Source organism: Hipposideros armiger, unplaced genomic scaffold, assembly GCF_001890085.2.
Source record: "Hipposideros armiger isolate ML-2016 unplaced genomic scaffold, ASM189008v1 scaffold_39, whole genome shotgun sequence".
Classification (NCBI taxonomy): Eukaryota; Metazoa; Chordata; class Mammalia; order Chiroptera; family Hipposideridae; genus Hipposideros; species Hipposideros armiger.
In genome coordinates, this window is record NW_017731389.1 from 2,822,349 (window position 1) to 2,842,615 (window position 20,267).

At 38.6% G+C, this 20,267-nt stretch overlaps 2 protein-coding genes across 5 annotated transcripts in view; one reads left to right on the top strand and one right to left on the bottom strand.

Annotated features, from left to right (window-relative positions):
* The window catches only part of CABCOCO1 (ciliary associated calcium binding coiled-coil 1), a 793,651-nt gene that overhangs the window by 295,245 nt on the left and 478,139 nt on the right, over positions 1-20,267 (bottom strand). The gene's annotated exons all lie outside the window — the stretch shown is intronic.
* Positions 3,440-20,267, top strand: part of TMEM26 (transmembrane protein 26) — a 35,588-nt gene continuing 18,760 nt past the window's right edge. For 2 of the 3 annotated variants that reach the window (XM_019638392.1, XM_019638394.1), the window contains exons 1-3: positions 3,440-3,586; positions 3,903-4,165; positions 18,751-18,829. In XM_019638392.1, coding sequence (XP_019493937.1) covers positions 3,975-4,165; positions 18,751-18,829 — 270 coding nt within the window. In that variant the 5' untranslated portion in view covers positions 3,440-3,586; positions 3,903-3,974. Of the gene's footprint in view, positions 3,587-3,902; positions 4,166-4,189; positions 4,814-18,750; positions 18,830-20,267 lie in introns of those variants that run through there. The other variant, XM_019638393.1, reaches the window with a different exon arrangement.

Here is a 20,267-nt window from a genome sequence, read left to right on the forward strand (position 1 = left end):
TCCACAACTAGACTGAAGAACAAAAGGACAGCAACTTGTCTGTTCTCCTTCCCCCAATTCCCCAGCACTGTTCCCATCCCCTAATTCCCCAATAAAAATCTTTAAAAAAAAAAGATATGGCATCCATCAAACAAGAACAAAATGCTGTGAAAAAACAAGTTTCAATTAATAAGATAGGCTTGTTGCAAAATAACTTGACTAAAGGAATCACTGATAGAGTTAAATGATAAAATAAAATCATATGGCAGTTAAGTTAGACATCTGGAAGGTAAAATTAAGAAACTTTACCGGGACACACATCAAAAAGACAAAGATAGAAAACATAAGGCATTCCACAAGGAGCAAACAGAATCAATAGAGAAGAAATTATCAAAGAAATAAAGAAGATTTGACTCACCTAAATAAAGAAACATGACTACTAAACCTGGTAGAGTATATTTAAGAAAGCCCAATATCTAGACACATTGAAACGATAAGCATTCCAAAGATAACAAAAATCTTTAAAAATTCTGGAGATTAAAAAATACTTATCTACAGTATGAGGAATATATAGTCAATAATGTTGTGATAACTATGTATAGTGCCAGATGGGCACTAGACTTATTGAAGGGATCACTTCATAAATCATATAATGTCTAATCATTAGGTTGTACACCTGAAACTAACACGTTGTATCTCAACTGTAACTGAAAAATAAAAAAAATAATAAAATACCTACCCACAAAGAAAAGACAAAGAGATGAATGAACATCAGGCTTCTTATCAGTAATGCTGGATTCTGGAAAATAATGTCTTCAAAGTTTAGGTGGAACCATATATCTGAAAAATACACTGACTAATAATTACATACCTTAAATATTATTTGTTGGTTTTCAATTTTTAGAATCAATCAATTGACAAGACACAGCAGATTTAATTACAGGTAGGGAACAACATGTTGTTGATGTACACAACATCATCAACAAAATTTGGGTAATAAAGGTGGAGTCAGGAAGAAAGAAGGTATAGTAAGAATAATGGACTCCCCAACTTTCAAGTTGAGAAGTCAATATTTTGTAAGTTGGTAAATCAAGAAATAGAAGAATATAAAGCATATTTTAAAAAAATAATTGTAGCAGAAAAATTAAATGGAACGTATTAATTAAGAATAGTTCCTCTGCGGAATAAAACTGTATTTTCCGATAGTGTATAATTTTTTCTCCATGAATTATGTTATACACATATGCATACATTTATATGTATATGTGTAGGTATAGAGTGATGTCTGCATAAGATCAAAATGGAGCTAAGGGAGAAATGAACTGTACTAGGAAGCTATGGCTTTTGGGACCCACCTGCAGCTATGGTGGCCTCTGGATGCAGATGTGACTCTGGATTGCATCACTGTTGGAAGCCCTAGGTGGGCACATAATGGCACGCACAATGTTTAGGGCAGAGACATCTGTGGTATTGTAGGTATAGAACATGTGCATGTCACCTCAGGACTGAATGGTATAGGATGCATCAGCTAAGTCGCCCACCATGCCCTCTTCCCCAGCCTGCTCAGACTGCCCTGCCCAGAACCCCATGTGGAAGGATGAAGAAAACATCACTACGTTGGTCTTTGCATAGGAATTGCCAATGACCCATCTCAGTCAATCAATAGCCTACTCAGTGGTCCACCGTGTGACCTGGTACCTAGAGTTGAAGAGATTCAACTGAATACATTTTCTCATGAATCTGAACTCGGATTATGGAAAGATTTTGGCTGGAAGTTGAGCGTGTCAGAGAGTTGCTATGAAAGGTCCACAAACTGCAACCATGAGGTCCCCAGAGCCACTCAAGTTCACTCCACAGCTGTCCTCCAGCTCCAGTTGCCCAAGGCCCTGTCCTATTATACCTCTTGTGCTTGATTTCCAAAGGACGCCCTTCCTTGTAAGGACTATTGGGCTATTGGATCGGAGGTCCCAAGATATTTCTCGAAGCCTGCAGTCTTCTAAAATGGGCTTAGGAGAAAATTAAAAAGACATACCCTTCAAGTTCTCTTTAATGACAGTTTTGTTTTTCAGATCCAGAAGCAACAGAGCCTATGCTGAATCTAAACTTTCAAAAGAGTGAACATCAAAGATGTGTGGAAGATGTCAGGCTGACCTCCCTCCCCCTTTTTTTTGTTTAACCCTTCTCCTGTAGAGCCCTCCTAGGGTGCTGAGCAGGAGAAAAGCAACCTCTGATATCAGGCAATTGGCCTGGGACTCCCCAACCAGGCTTTGGTATCCTCCTGTTGAACACAGAAATTTCATAAAACATCAACATCAAGGAAGGCTACTCTGTGAGTGTGATGGGTCCAGAAAAAAAAAAGGCCACTCTGCAATTACATCTGAACATGGACAAAACACTGTCCACTACACATAAATGAACAAACACTCCTCTATCTAAATAAGCTTTATTAAGACATCACTGCTGGGTTTCCTGTAAGATATTTCGAGAAAAAGCAGATCCACAAGAAACAGAAAAATGGCTCTCTACCCACAGTACTGAAAGTAACAGCTTCTTCTGAGCAGCTGGATTTTTCTTTTCATCTAAGAAGACATTAATCATATGATTCAGTTTTCAACCTCATTCTGAGAAAGGTATGGCATGATTTTAAATTGAATAAACACAACCAAGAAAGATATCCCCTTTGCATTTTTCTTTTGATTTCCTAATGTGGTCAAGAGAGCATTCCTGTTCGGTAGTAATATTCATAGCATTTCTTTATTTCCTGAGGAGGAGGGATACTGAGGCACAGAGCCTTGAAAAGCAATAATTAATATCTAGTGAGATTTCAGTAACTTTATTTTTATTTTTGTAACTACCTTCCATCTGTAGCATACTATACTGATTTTCCATTTATATGTGATATAAAGTTCCCTTTAAAAATCATTTCAGTGAAAAATTGAGTTTGCTGAAAGGCAAATGTTAAGTAAATAGTGGTACAGGTAGCAGGAGACCAAACAAGGAAACAAAAATCATGAAGGTATTTTGGAACACCCTGACTTCAGTTTCCTCTTTGCCTTGGATGCTGGAAAGACCAGCGTTTAATTTATTGGTCATTGACCTCAAGGTGCAGTTTCCAGCTCCATGAATGTCTCCTCCTTCTATCTTTTATCTCCCTCCTCAGTTTTCCCTCCGTCTTCTTGTCTTGCAACCCTGTAGGCTTTCAGAAAACAAGTGAAGGGGCTGGAGGAGTGAGGGTGGGGAATGATAATAAAGAAACACTCTTTGCTTTAATAACTGTGCCCAAAACATAGAAGTGACCAGGGCTACCCTATCGCTAAATGAGATGTAGGAAGTTCTCAAAAAGCCCAACGCATCTGATTTCCTCTGTTTTTGCGAAGTGTTAAGTTCTTCAAAAGTGCAGGAAGTGTATTTGTAAAACTGCTTAGACCGCAGATTCTTCGGCTCTCCTCCGTCCCGGATTAGTCACCATGTTTCTGCAAGAAGTGTGAGTGAATTAAAGGACTCCAGTGGAAAAGCAAGGAGATGCCACAGACGCGTCCTCTCCCCATTCAGCCTATGCAGCACCTTGACCTTCAGCCTACCTCCCTCCTCTTTCCAATCCCTTGAGGTGAGGAAGTTTTTGGGAACTCCGTGGAGGCCTGGGGATGGGGTGGGGGTGGAAGGCAGGGATGGAGACTGGCTCCGGGGATTGGGAGCAGAGTGGGCAGCGCTGGAGAATAACGCCCAGGAGCCGGGTGGCGAGCCCCAGACCTCGGGAAAGCCCAGCAGTCTAGAAAAGCTGGGCTTAGATGTTCTCTCCCCTTTTTAAAGAGTTCTCAGGAAGTTTGGGGGAGGGGCGAGCCGCTCCTGTTCTAAACGCGTGGGAGGGTGAGGAAGGACCACAGCAGTAGCAGGTCTCGGAGCTGTCACGTTCCCGCCCACAGGCGGGCTCGGGTGCTCCTGGCGGGATCTGCCGGTCGCGGGTGAGGAGCGAAGGGCAGAGCGCGCCGGCCGGCATGGAGGGACTGGTCCTGTGTAACGCCCTGACCACCCGGCTGCTGTTCGTGCTGCATTCGTTGGTTGGGGTCTGGAGAGTGACCGTGGTGACTACGGAGCCGAGGTACTGGCTGCTCGCGCTGCTCAACCTCTTGCTCTTTTTGGAGACTGCGCTCACCCTCAAGTTCAAGCGCGGCAGAGGCTACAAATGGTGAGGGCACCCTGGGGAAGGGAGGGCGCGGAGTCCCCGGGTCCTGTTCCTTACGGCACTCACAGGCAACCCAAGAGCCCTTCTCCCCGCAGCCTGCTGACTCTTTACAAGGATTCGGACCCCCTTTGTCCTCGCCGGGAGCTTCGAAGGAGCTCGAGATGCTCGCGCGTCTCTTGGGCACGCCGCAGTACCCCAGGGTCCCAGGGTAACACTGGGAAGGCTCGAGTCACAGCCACGCGTCACCGGTCCCAAGTTTGGTGACTTGGAGAGTGAGAAAAAGAAGGGAAGCACATGCCTGCTCTGCAGACAGTGCTCCAAATGGGGAAACCGCGGGGCAAGGGGGGTGTCATGTGCGCTACTTTCTGTGGAGGCTTGTGAGTGTGCACGGTTCCTCTGCGTGTATGAAGACGACCCTCGCTGGGCATCAGCGACTTTGGCAAGAGCTTGTGTGCATCGGGCTGCGATGAAAGGCGAGAAAAAGCCACTGGTAACACGTCTGTGGTTTCAGCTGTTTAGCTTCCTTCCAGCCCCTGGCACGCTGGTATGGCATCAGCTTCAGGTGTCTGGGGTTGGTCGCTTGGGAGTTCGGTTAATGGTCAGCCCATCTTGTGAAAGGTTGCGGTGCGACGCTGGCGGAGCCACCAGCAGGTAGGGGTTCAGACTTAACCTCAACGGGAAAGAACTACAGGCTTTGCATGATGCTTGATTTCCTCCCCCAGGGACTCGAATGGCAAAAGAAATGAGAAAAGGTTCTCTTGTCATTTACAAAGAGCCTCCACCTCCACTTCCCTACTCCCAGTAGATGAGCATCCCAAACTTCTCCAGGTTAGGCCTCTTCTGGTATTAAATTTTAAAAACAGTGAGGCTGTGTTTTCATATATGTCAATACTTTAAAAACTACCTAATGCTATAAGAAAGAAGAAAATAGTATTAGCCAATTCAAGAACTACACACAGGATGGAATTATATTTAGCCACCATATGAAGAAAAAAAACAAACCCTCTCTACAGTTTTACATATCAAACTACAAAAGGCTGTGTAATTCATGACAGTGCAAGGGGGTGTGTTGCCTCTTTAAAGGATGTGAATCTTGCTTAAATTTCCCACTGTTGAAAAATTTCTAGAATTAACAATGACAAAATTATTCAAGTAGAATCTTAATTTAAAACAGTAAGGATTGGAATGCTACTGCCCCTCCCCAGGCCCCTCCCCCCATTAACAGTTTATTAAAGCAGAGGAGAGTTGAGGTACTTTCCAGTGTATCTTTTGGAAATCTCAAAGAAAAATGGCATTAGCTTCCAAAATGAGCCTTAGGATTAAAGAAACAAAAGGGGAGAAACATGTGCACAGAGCAGATCATATGAAATTGATTGTTTTTGCTGATTAGCCTTAATATGCTAGGGTAGAAAACATCTTCAGAAATAGGAGGATGAAGTCGGAGGCTGGAAAATACCCTACGGAAGGTAGTCCAGCTACCAATTATCAGAGTTTCTAAGAGAAATGTCAACCTCAAAAGAGTGACTACATCAGCAGGCCCTGAAATATCCCTGCCCCTTCTCCAAGAGTAGACGTGAGTCCTTAGCTCACATTAAGTCAAAAATCCACTCTAGCTGTATAGAAATATTGAAGCCAATAGAACTTTACCTTCATGTCTATATCATCACTGATGGCTGATTCAGGCTAACATGTAACTTACAAACAAGAGAAGAAAAAAAAAATTGGGGCAAAAATGGGTGATGGTCCATGCGTCGAGTGAAATAGGGAACTAGGGACATATTCACGTATGGAGTGTTTCCTCAAAATCAGACAGATAATGGAGTAAAACCTGAGCTATCCTACTTGCTGTGAGGCATAGAGCAAGTTACTTAACCTCTCTGAGCTTCAGTTTCCTCATCTGTAAATACTTATCTCAAAGGTTATGAATTAAATGAAATAACATGTTGATGATCAATGAATAAAAAAGGAATGGTCTTCTAGGGCCTAAGGTTTCTCTTTTTTTTTCTTCTTATTAAAAAGTATTCGATGACAACTGGACATATTTTCTGTCTATACAGGTCAAATAACTTTACTTGAGGGACTGGCCAATAAACCATTGGCTCAGAGCCGAAAAGTACAAAAAAATTCTCACCTTATTTCAGAACAGGCGCATGATATGTATTGTATATTATAGCAGTAATTCACAAAAACCTTGCTGGCTCAATATCTAGACTAATAACTGAAAATAAGCAAAGAAAAAAATTGATAGATTTTGGCTTATAAGATTTCAGGGAAAAAATGAGTCTTTGTAAATGATCTAAATAGAAATGTGATTAGTAATGCTTTGTTCTATTGATGTTACAATTCAATCTTCAAATATGGTAATTTTTGTGGTAGATAAAACTCTCATTCTGTCATAAATTTGAGAAAAAATATCAGAAGATAGAATGCTAAAAATATAGAAAATTATCCCTGATATAACATGGTAATAATTAAAAGGGTTTGATTCGGGACACATTTCATTTCTAGGTTGACACCTTCTGGGTAAGGCAAGGCATCATTTTTTGTTGTTTCTGAGTGTTAAAAAAAAGTTTCCATTATAAATCAAGGCTGATGGAATTTAAAAAAACCCAAAATAAATATTATGGCAGTATCTATGCTATATAGGAAAATGATAATATATAGATCTATATGGAGATCTATATTAATATAGATATGTATCTTTTAATCTATTGGACTCTTTTTCATCTATTTGGAATCTACCCTACAGAACTAAAAATACCCATATGTAAAGACATATGTATACAATATTAATTTCCATTTCGTTAGAGGAAAATAAACATGAAAGCAACTTGATTATTCATTAACAGAATGGTTGAAAATTGTAACATACCCATACTGTACAATATTTTGCCTGTACTAAAAATAATGGAGAGATTTTAGCTATTGACCTATAGGGATGTCCATGATATGTTATCAGGAAAATCAGGTTACAGAGTTATGTATATAAGGTCTCATTTTTTAAAAAAGGACTTGTCAAAGAATTACTCTGTGTATCAGTTGAATACATTATCTATTTACAAGTCAAGAAGAAGAAGAAGGAAAAACGCTCCCATACTGAATATCAATCAATCAAATAATGCCTGAATGGTAGACTAAATTCTGTACACATATGAGGTGAAATTTTCTTTTTTGGAACATCAGATCCGTGGATCTCCTTTAGACTACTCTGGGCTAGTTTAAACATTGTTCTTTTTACTGTAATTGGCACCTGGCCCCAAATAAATCAAAGCTACAGAAATCATGGAACAATAAACAGAACTATAGAGGAAAATGTGAACGAAACTTCTTGAAACATAGCAAACATATTACACTCGTCCAGAGAATGTTTCTTTAGTTATCCTTTGGAAAGGAAAATGGAACTAGAGCTGCTGAACTCAGCTGTCTGGGGACAGGCAACATTACATCAACACTGATATCTTGCCAGTTGGAGGCATTTTAACTCGTTGGAATTCTATAGGATAGAGAGGGTAAGCCAATGACACACCCCTTATTAAGTGCAATAAATGTGTACTAGTGGAATTTGTTCCATTTCACACAGTGTTTATTCATTTCATCTGCAAATTCACTTACATTTCTGTAAGGTAGAAATTGGTATCACTTTGCTTTATTTTTTCTTGACTTTATTTTCTATTTTCTGGGCAATAATCCAGTGGAACTGTGAATTACTATCTATGTAAAGTCAAGCACTATTTACTTGTTTTTTAGCAAATACTGATAAAATATTCCTTAGGGGACAGAAAAAATGACCAAGATTGTGATGTGTTTGAAAGTAGATAGTGTCTGAGAATAAGCAGAACTCTAAATTGAATTTATTGGCAAAAACACATAATTTTAATCCTGAGCTTTCTTCATTGGAATTTCAAGAAATGTAATTAAGTTAATAAAATACTTCACCTATTTGATCACCTTTTTTCATTATTTCTCTTTCCCCCTTTCTTTATTAAGTTCAATCAGACAACTATTTGTTGAATTGTCTAATTAGTAAGCATGAGTCTATGCTAGACACTGCAAGAGCAGGCAGAGGAAACAGAAAACAAACACACTTGAGATTGTAAATCAAATGGTAGCATTTTGATTAAGTGCTGAAATGTGTGGGAATGAGAATAATTATGAATGTTTAGCATTTATTAATGTTCAGGCTCTTTCAAGTGTTTTCTATAGATGATCCCATTTGATCCTGATAGAAGCTGCAATTATTTTGTTTCACTCATTTTTAGATGAGGAAACTGAGGCACAGAGCTGTTAAATCATTTGACTTAGGATCACTTAGTTGGTAATTGGGAGAGGAGGGGTAGCAAGACTCCGATAACTTAGAGGAGAAAGGATGCAATCAGAAGCACAAAGGGTGGGGATGAGAAAGCACTTCACAGCATTTGAGCTGAAGCAGGAAACATGGGTAAGAGAGGGGTGCATAGGCTATGCAGGTAGCCGACATCCTGAAGGATGAGTGTTGGGTAATTTGAGCGGATTTTCCTGGAGGAAGGACAGAACCTTATCATTCTTCACGCAACAAAAACATCTAGAACATCTAATACGTGTTGGACAGTGTTGAGTGCTAAGAATACAGAGGTGAATAAAACAGGTAACAGCCTGCCCTGAAAAACCTCACATGTTCGTCAGGGGACTCAGAAAATAAAGAAGCAAATAATAAACAAGTAAGTGAGTCAGGAACGATAAGCAAGTGAACAAATTAGTTACCAGAACTACGAAGGCCTAAGTGGTATGGCTTATAGAGGGATGGAGTGCCAGGGGGAAGGTCCTACTGGGTGGTCAGAGAGGCCTGGCTGGCGAGAAGACATTTGAGCTGTGTCTGTTAGAAAAGAGAAGGAGCTAGACCCGGAAAGAGCCAAGGAGGCGAAAAATTGAGAGAGTGAAGTTTCTGACATACTCCCAGAAGACAGATACACACTGACTTTCTTCTCTACTCTTCTTTATCTCTTTTCCTCCCCATGTCCCTGGTCCCCACGTAAAAAATTCCGTCTAAATGTTATATCTTTACTGTATTTCGTTTGAAACACTGTGTGTTAGGAAATGTCTAGGTGTCTCCTATGAACACACAAAAAAAGATGGATTAGGAATCAGAAGAGATTCCATCCTAAACTGATTTCAAATTCAAATCCATTTTGTAAAAAACTCAGTGAAATCTGTTTTGATTACTCAGTTGTATTTAAAAGGTTCAACAGTAGAAACGAAAAACCTAGACTTGACGGAAACCATAAGAAGTCTGATCTTGCACAAGTTTTGAGTAGTGTAGGAGAACTTTTTGGATGTAATTCTGTAGAATTTGATAATATGTATTATCTTCCACCAAAACTGTTTATTAAAATGACAGAGAGAAAGCTGGGAAGTAAAAACGCTCTTCTCCTGAGATGATCTTTTCGGATCTCGGGAGGATGAAATGGAGGGATTTGGAAGAAGACCCTGTAATTTCCATATGGCCAACCTGGGCACTGGAAATTCTCCCAACAGATAGACTATTTTTCTCCTGGTTCACATTTGCTGTCCATATTTCCTGAAATCTCGCCTTAGTGTTTTAGTTATTCCAGTAACATTTTCCACTGTGCATTGGATTTATCAGCACTTCCTGCAGTGTGTATCCAGAGCTTTCTAGAATTCATCACCTTCACATGTGTTTGTGTGTTTGCATTTTACCTCCTGAGACTTGAGCTCAATGCAAAAGGGTGACTTAAATTTGCATCCTTTTGGGAAGTGCACATTGACTGTTACCAGCAAATGACTGTTTTTGTGATCTCAGCCATGGTTTTTGGAAGAAGTCTTATGCTACCTTGAATTAGTACTATGCTTCACACCCAAGAGGCAGCCACATTTTCTTTTCTTTCATAACGGACTTGGGATTAAAGCAATAATTATATCTGCATTTAGAATGGGAGTCCCAGGAAACTGAACTTTTGAATGATGTCCATGCTTTCTCCATGACTATGTTCAACTGAGACATTTACAATGGAAAATTGAGGTTATAATATTTTGTAACGTCTTGCACTTGACTGGTAGAAAAACAAAGTGCAAATTAGTGTGGGAAGCTCCCAGGAGCCAGTATAAACCTATCCCTACTTCTAAATTTCATGCATTTCTTTTCCTCATGGCAGTGGCATGATTATACATACAGTGTCAGGACAAAGCTGAATACTTTAACTTCTTTTCCAACAATGGAAATTTCACCTTTCCATCAAGGATAATCCTCCCCTGTGCATGCCCCTTACAACTCTCAAAGTTCCTCTGAAGTACTGGTATCAGGAGAATTAAACCTGGGATGTATAAATCATTTTTTTAAAAGAAAACCAGTTTTTTCAAATAAAATAGTTTTTTTTACATAGTTATCAAAAAGTAAAGTTTCTTTGAAAGTCACATTGAAATAATATTAAGGCCATACAGATTGGTAATATAAAATGCCAGGGTGGAGACTAATTTTGTTTTCTCTGAACATAAGTTTACTACTCATAATTGTTTAGGAAGCAGGGCTATATTTTATCTTCGGTTTGTCTGATTGACCTCAAAGTAGGTAGCTGGTGCACAACTGACTTAATGGCGTATGCTTATTAGAATGAAAGTTAGGGATCCTTTGGAATAAAAGAAGTCCTCTTTACCATCCGGGTTGCTGCCAGCACCGGTGGTGTCCCGCTGTATTCCTTTGCTTTTTTATTTCCAGAGTTGAGCCTCCTGGCCCACACACCTGTTTTAATCTACCTAGAATAGCCTCTTAATAAATTGGCTGTGCTATTTTCTGACAGCCTGTTCGTAACGCAGATGACGATGAAGGCATGGCCAGTGGCGATAACGGAGGGGGTAACAGGTCTCAATTACTGAGTACTGACGGTGCTCCCAGCCTGCTTTACATTCATTTTCTCATGTAATCCTCACAATGACCCCATGATTTAGTTTACGTTTTTATCACCATTTGATGATGAGAGCACTGCTGCACAGCCAGGCTAGATTACTTAGCTAAGGTCACAATGAGTAATAATCAATCACAAAAATAATTCCTAGCATATGGTGAGCGCTCACATTTATTGAGTCGGGCATGGGCACTGCATGCGTTACCTCATTCACTCCCCACGCCAGCCCTGGCGGAATGGTCCTTGCTCCTACTGACAAATAAGAAAGCCCAAGTCTTGGAGAAGGATTCCCCATCCCGGATCCATCAGCATGTTTTTCTCTGCATTCAAAAACCAAATTGGGTTTTGCCTGTGGACAGTACAACTACATACATTTTTAGAGTCAAGCGAAGAAAGGGTCGAAATATTTTTTTTTTCAAAATTAGGTAGGTACATTCCAGGTGACCTGTGAATGAGCACTGGGATAATTTCTCTTAGAACAAAATGTAGAAAAGTTCAGAGTACACAGGGACATGGTTCAAACACACTTTTGCATGAGTAGAAGTCCTTTTAAACCAAAACAGGTTTAAAAGAAAACAGAAGAGGAGAGAAAGTCTAGGTTATGTTTGGTCATAAAGTGAAAAACCAATCTCTTCAGAGATCGAACAGAAATAAATACCATTGTCTTCTATAGAATGAAATAAATGAAAGCCTGACATAAATAATATCCAAAATGCATTTTATCCTCTCAGAGACTATTAAAATTCCTGTAGTCATTAGGGCTTAAGTTCACTTATTCATTTAACAATCATTTATTGTTCAAAGTGCTATGATGGTGTTCTTGAAGGTATATAAAAAATATATACAGTTATATGAGAATAGTACAAAACAACCCTCTGAGAACCAAATAATTTTTCCACAAATCAAGCTCAGGAGTGCAGAAAAGCTGCAGAATAAAGATACAATCAGTACGGTAGGCTTCTTAGACAAGGAAAACTTCTTGTAAGTGGTTTCTTGACTGGCCGTTGAAGTAGCTGATGGTTTTACAAGAGTGGAGAGAAAACAGAAGGGCTTTTCCGGTTGAGGGAGTATCATGTCAGCAGTATTTAGGGTTTCAATAATGGATCCTATTCATTTAGGAAGATGTCGTGATTTTCTTTGCCTCAGAAGTTTTATGAGAAAAATAGTACGTAGATTTTAAAATTGATGCATAGTTTGTTCCTATAACTAGTTTAGTCATACTGAAGCCTACTGCTCAGTTTTGAGTGTGGGCAACTTTAATTTTAATAAAGTTTGCTCTTGTTTTAGGTATCTTCTTGGACAATTTTAAGTTAAGTATAGTACAGAGTACTACTACTGGTCTATAGCATAACTGGGGGGTGATGGCTTTATTTTTAAAATGGGCAACCACCATGACAATTATAATTAAGAGCCCTAACAGTCACCCTCAGAAGTAGTCTTCTCTTTACAAAACCTAAATGTGGGCATTCTTCAAGGGCTTTGGAAGTATAAAGATTTTCATTCCATAGCAGTGATTATTCCCAACACATTTGAAATTCTCCCATTTCTTCTGTTCTTGTTATTTGTCTTCTCCCCCATGGTGTTGGCACCTATTAAAACATACATACTCCATATTTAATTTTCCATGTGGGGTAAGTTCTCATGAGCTTAGAGCCATTTGGTTGTGGCCTCCGTCCATCCTTCGTGGGCAGATGCAGACAAAGGGCTCTGGGAGAGAGGTGGCTGTGAGGGGCATGCCAGTTAAGAAGACAGAAGGGGGGGTGAGGCGGTGGGTTAGCTCAAGTGGTTAGAGCGCAGTGCTCATAACACCAAGGTTGCCGGTTTGATCCCTGCTTAGGCAGACAAATGGGTGGTGGCTGAAGTCAGATTTGTGATTGTTCAGGCTTTCAGGGGTTCTGTGTTTTGCAAGAGCACTGGGTGCATTTTGAGGGGCTGCCGAGAGGTAGATAATGTGTGGCGGCGGTTGTACTGGCCTCTTTTCTCCCTATAGGAATAGAGAGCCCCTGCTGAGCAGCCCTGCTGGAGATCGTGAGTGTCAAGGCCCACTTACAGAAAGTAAGTGCACTGTACACGTAAGGAGGACAGACAATCCTCAAATTGTCAGGCAGGATTTAGGGGCTCACGAGAGGGTATCCTGACCTACTTTCTTGATTTCCATGAAAGTAGGCCTATTATTATAAAGTGCTCCAGAAATTTTATTGAGGACACTCAAGGCAGTTTAATACGCGATTCTGCAACTTAGTTACAGTATTCTTACAGCTCGATTCTCCTTTGCAGAGGAGGAAATACTGAGAAATTAAATACAAATAAAATCGCAATTCATGTCGAAATAATTTTGGAACATTATTTTTGCTTCACTTAAATCTTATATATTTTCAGATTTATGTATATGATCAGAAGATAAGAATCTTCACTGTTTGCAGAGAGCCAAACTAAATGGGGTAGTGCATGATATTATGGTTAATTTTTTTTCTATTTGCTTATTTAGATTGTTATATGTTTCTAAAATGAACAAATGTTACTTTTTCAATAAGAAAACAACAATAACTGTCATATTTAGAAAGATGAAAATGGAATCCTAATTCTAGACTAATGGTGAGTTGAAGTAAATATAATCCATTGCAGGGCTAAATTGCTAAATGTCATGACACAATCATGTTGTGAAAAACATTATGATTTGTTGAAATTACAACTTCGTATGATAAATAATATTTTATTTTTGGATGAAATGAACTGAACAGAAAATATGAGTATAGCTCTTTAAGAGCTCAGAGCAGCATTTAGCATGTAGCAAGACCTATAAACATATTTGATTAGTAAATAAGTACATAAGCAAATAAAGAAAAAAATCCTTTAAGATGGTGCTCCTACTGAGTACTTTAGAGGGAATTGGTATGGTGGCTAAGGGCTGTGAAATAAAAAAACAAAAAACAAAAATTTCTGTGGAGAGAAAGAATCTCTTTACAAAGGTTTTAATTTAGAAAAAATAGCTGAGCAAGGGCAGAGCACTTTGGCATTCAAGTATTAATGTTGGGCACCTTCTGCATTCTGATAAGACAGTGGCAATTGGTATTGTAATAAATCTGACTTTCTAAGGAAAGATCACTTATTAGTAATAGGGTATAATCAATTTTGCACAAATTTTCCACTTGTACATATCTTATTTAGTCATATATGTATCAGTATTTGTTAGTCTATGAATAGTATGTCTTACTTTTTTAAACTAGTTTCCAGACACATGATTTAAGTTATTCTTGAATTGGCTAGACCTGTCTGTGGTATTAGTCTTCATACATAATGCTTGGCATCTACTTACTTCTGATGCGTTAAGACATGAAGACTGGACTGAAATGATTTGGTAGCTCCTGAGAAAGAGCATGCCCTTCAATGAATTACACAGAAAAAGGGAGGATTAGGCTTATGTTTTAATGTTTAGAACTCATATTCTCCTCAGTTCCAAAAATGAATTGCACTAACAATGCACAATTGCGAATATGGCAAATTTTCCAAACAATAAGCAATGGCTAAAATGCCACCTTGAAACACTAAATCTTTCACAGCAGCAAAACAACATTCAATCCCTACAAGAACAGAATAGTTTGCTTCAGGAAAACTTCTGATAAATTTGATTTATGATGATATCTCAAGAAGAGAGTTCTAGAGAAACCAGCAGCAGAGTGGCAGGGAAGTAGGAACTGTAAATCAACCATGCCCTTATCCAACCACTACATATGTGTATTTGTGGGGAGCCCACCATGTGCCAGGCGCTGTGGAAGGAGATAAGGGTGTAAAGGTGAGCAGACAGGCACAGTTCTTGCGCTTGGAGAATTTAGAATTGCTGGGAGACCATTGAGTGTTGGCAACACGGGCATGCACACACTCATACACATATACATGTGCAAATGTAATTATGAATTTTGAAAATATATTGGGTAAAAGGTGAAGAGTGCTATAGGACAAGCATAACAAGGAGATGGAATTTAGACTGGAGGGACAAGGACAATTTTTCTGTGGCGTCTCATATAGCTGACATGAACTACGAGAAGGAAATATCAGGTGCAAAATGAGGGAGAGGAATTCATGAGTGAAGGCCTGAGTTCGGAAGGCACTTAGCTTTCTTCCAGAACTGTCATAGGAGCACAGTGAGAAAGAATGGCAAGCGACAGAGCCCAAGAGGTCGGCAGGGCCCTGATTGTGCAGCATCTTATAGATTATGACGGGAAATGGCTCATGAACCACAACTGTATGACAGTAATTGCTTTCCCAGTGAATGCGAAGTTATGGTGTCCTCAGCAGTACAAACAACTACCCTTGATTCAAGAAGTCTTAAATAGCTTTAGTTTTGAGAGTCATAGTTTTAAAATAGGATTGATTATAAGTTATGTAAAGACACAGTCTTTTACTTGGGTATCCTCCGGGTCCTCTTTCAGCCATGGGTATGGTTGTATTTGCAGAGCTGAGCCTAGATAAGGCATTGAGCCTAGATAACTCATTTGCATTGAGCACATACAATATCAAGCCCATAACATGCACTCTCTCAACAAACCCTTATAACCACCCTGGGAGGTAAATGTTATTATCCTCATTTTAAAGACAAAGATACTGAGTCTCAGGAAGGTAGTGAATTTCCAAAGATGAATGAATGGAAGAGACACAATTCAAATTTGGGTCTCTTTTAAGTTTGAGAAATTTCTACTGCTGTGTAACAATTCCTCAAGGGACACAACTCAAGAAGCATACTTGCTGTTGGACCTCCTGAAACGACAGTAAAAGGTCCCTGTAGATGCCAGCAACCTCTATTCACTTCATCTGCTCAGTCCTCCCTTTATTCATAAGTTCAGGTATTTGAACATTTAAGCATTTGCTTAATAAGCATTAAATAAAGACTTACTAATACACCTGATACCACTGAGGAGTGGAAAAGATAAAGGAAAGGGAAGACATAAAGACATAAAACTCAGGATCTGCCTTCAAGGAACTCATACTATTAGGAAAGCTAAGTCTCATATACACATGACTGTAAAACAGTGGAGAATGTGTTGGGTCACAAGAGAAATACACTTTAAGATTAATTCCTGGTAGGCCTTTGAAATGCAGGTATGATGTTGGTGGATAGAGTGGTAAGAGGAGGGTGTTCCAAAACAGGCAGCTATAATTTGGAGGGACATTTGCTCTAAAGCCATTTCAGCACCTTTCTTCTCAGAATAGCGAAACTGAAGGAGCACAGAGCCCTTTGCTCTTTACGGGGACCCATAGTCAAACAAAATATATTTGGCTGAAATGCATTCTTCATAGCCCAAATAAAATATTTTTAATACTTCTCTAGATTATAGAGTTTTTATTTTCTCCATAAGTATTTTTTTAAAGATTTCTGATGTACCACGGCTGCAGCCTGCTCCTGGGGAGTTACACAGGAAGGAGCAAAAGAGGCTCCTGATTCCAGATTCTGATTTGCGCTTGGTCACTGGGTGGTACTGTGTATTTGGTAGCTCTACCCGGAAGGCTTCTGAAATTCCAGCAAATCCCCTAAGGTATAGGCCTAAGAGGGTGGGGAATGTGGGGAGAACGGCTATGGACTCAGGCTTTCTTGAGGTAAATATGATCAATTCTTAGGCCCTCAATGTGATTGATTCCTTACCTACTTTTCACTGATGTCATGTAAGTCTAATGAGGAGGGATTGAAGTAAGGAAAACCTTCCAAAATGTTTTGTTGTGTTTTCAATAAACAGTTTCCAGTAGCTCAGCTTGATAGGATGTGGTAAGGGAAGAGGAAGAGGAAGTGGAGATAAGGCGAAGATAATGGAAGCTTAGAAAAGATCAAATTATGGAATTTAGATTTTCTGTAGTAGGCAACACAGAAAATCATGGATCTTGAAGTTTTTGTTTTCCTTCTTTTTTTTTTGACAAGTAACTAGATTCCTAGTTAGAGGAAATAAATTGAACAGGATAGTATTTTCTTTCCAATTATAGAAATAAATCTTATACACAGAAGATGTTATGGGTTATTGTTTATTTTTAACCTCTTTCAAGAGCTATTATATTTTCAGTCTATGGTTTCCCTAGATTATTATTGTAACAGTACTGTTAGGGGAGTTAATCCCACAATGAATCCCCACAGAGTCAACAAAATTGCAGTCCAGCCAACATTTTAATACCCACACAAACATTTACGTATTCCAACTGTCCTTCCAACTAAAATTCATTTCCTTTTCCAATCTCACAAAGGAAATATTCTCTCCTGATGTTTCCCTTGATATGTAAGGTTAAAAAATTAATTGTTTCTTTTCTTTTTAAGAGCATGTTCAACATGGGGGCTTTTGATATCTCTATAGTCCAGCCATCTTCCAAGTCAGATTTTAATAATATGATGACCCATTACATTTTGTTTCAAAATTAGTTTTTGCAAGAAATCAAAGATGGGGAGGATCTTTATTAATTATCTATTTTTTAAAACGACCATTCTCTCTCTTGCCCTTTCTCCCTTCCTCTCCATAGAAGTTGAAAGGAGATATTAGAGAAAGGACTGAAAGCCTTTAAAAAGTCCATTCTAAATGTTCTCTTCCATTTAGATTTGTTCTCTTTTCTCTCCTGTAGTATAATAGTAAGGTTTTAGTAGTATTTAATCTCAAATAATTCTCTTTGTTGAGCAATTAACATTTCTATTTTTCAGGTCATTTTAAATCATCACATGTGTGTCAAATGTAATTTAATAAAATTATATTTACTTACAATTTTGACTTCGAAATGACCTGTAAAGTAAGAAGCCAATCTAAAATAAAATGCAATTTGGTGGCTACCTAAAAACTAGGACCAAGAGCCCTCACCAAACCCAACCATACTGGAACCCTGATCTTAGACTTCCAACCTCCCAAAGTGTGAGAAAATAGACTTCTGTTGTTCAAGTCACCCGTCCATATTATTGTGTTACGGCAGCCCAAGCAGACTAATACAGTGACTGTCCCCATTTTGTGGGTTAGGATGCAAACTGAGGGGTCAGTGGCAAAACTGGCATTTGAACCTGAGTGTGTCTGACTGAAGCTCACTCTTTGGATTGCCCTCTGAATTTCAAAACAGAAAATAAGGATATAGATAGTCTTTTAAAAAATACCAAACCCTTCCTCTGTTGTTGTTTGTGTGTCTTTTATTTTTAGTAGGTTTAGCAGATACAGACAAAACCAGCTGATTTTGTTCTTTCCTATTCATTATCATCTGATTTGTGTGTTCTAGCAGGATGGCATTCAAGCTCTCCAAATTCCAGATTAATGGTGAAAAATGTAGCCAATCTTCCTGAAATTGTGATGTTGAAAAGTCTGAAAAGATTTACTATTGCTCTATTTGCTTTTTGTAAAACGTATTAAATACAAAATATCCAGTATTGTGCCTGAAACTAATTGGCAGTGTCCCATTAAACCATATTAAAATTAACATCTATTAATTGGATTAGAAATTCAGTGAGAATGACAGCTGCTAGTGCCTTTTACAGTTACTTTGTTTCTCTATAATCCATATGGCAGAAATCACATAATGCTTTTTTTTCCCCCATTGAAATAAACACTTGAGATAAAAAGGTTTGACTCACTATGGTCAGGATATGTGCATTTATTGTTCCTTCTTTCTTTAATTTTTCTTTCTTCCTTTTTCTTTTTCTTTTTTTTTGGAAAAGCTTAACTATCTTTTTTTCCTCTTTCACAGGTTTTCACCAGCCATATTTTTATATCTGACTAGCATTGTTCCATCATTATGGCTTCTTGAAACGCACCATGAGACCCAGGTACATCCTTTTGTAAAATAGGAAAGTGGGATGTTCAGCAATAAACTATTTTCATATTATAATCTAATTTGTGTCAGAAATGCACTTTTCTAAGGAACTGGAGCTATTGGGAACTGAATAAATAAGGGGTCATCAGCAAAAAACAGTGAGTCCATGATCTGTCAAAGCCAGTAAATATATTACATTCATTTAAGACTTAAGATTGTATAATTAACAATTTGTGTTAGAGCGCTTGTTCCTAAGAACCCCACCCCCCAATATGCTAGAGTTTGCATGGGAGTGTAAAAATTTGTATTTTACTCTTGCAGCTTCAATGAGTTTCTATATTGGGCTAAGAATGGGCAGGGTGCAATAATCTAGCATTCTACAAAATGACATTTTTAGGAACAACAAATACAAAAACAAACCTCATTATCTGTACTCTTGCTATATGAATACAATCAAACTTGGAGGGGCTATTTGAAATAGCCTGTCTTAAAATGCAGGCTTTGCAGATTACAGGAGATTCACTTTTGAGGTTCCCATGAGATGTTTCAGTGAAATAGGAATTCTATTCTAAAGCCCCAAAATCAGGGTAAAAGAGTCATGGGGAAAGGTGGGCTATATATAATAGAACCACACTGACCCAGAAAATAAATGATGGCTTCCAATAAGAGACATTAATCTATGTAGAGAGGAAGGTGCTGAATTCTAAGTGAGTTGCTTCTTACTTGGGCAATTCTAGTAGGAGGCTCTAGGCTGGATTCAGTCATTTCTTGTTATTAATGAATTGATACAACACGGGGGAAGCCAGTTAGTAAAGTGCATCCGACTCCAGCCTGGACTTAACATCATCAGGATTCAAGTTGCAGGACTGTGTTTTACAGATGAACCATAGTTATGACATAATATTATTTTATTATCTTCTCTAATAAATTATTTTAGGGAATATCTGTGAGAATTTGTCTCTCTACAGATTTCTTTGCTACAGTTGGTCATTTTATAGCAAAGTTAAGCCTCCTGTATATGTTTCAGATATCCAAACCTTATCTGGAAAATACTTGCTCCAAATTTTAGGCACACAGAGGGGAATTTAGCTACGTGGACTATTTTTGAAGAATCCCACAAGTATGTACCAAACATATAGACATGAAGAAAATATTTCTCTGCCTTAAATCTCTTGTTTAAAAACAATTAAAGTCATGGGCTATCTCTATGTCTGTAGCAAAAAGTATTTTTATAATAGTAGATTGGTTGGTTCAAGTTATCATGGCTTTTAAAAACTGTACCATAGGGAGTTAGGGGACTGTTTCAATTTCCTTACTACTTACTACTTTCAGGGGTATGGAAATAAGCTCTGGTGATTTGAATCATTTTTTCCTTCACATCCAATTCTACGACATGGCTATCATCCACAATAACAATTCATTTCCCCAAATGCTTTTATAATATAAATGCA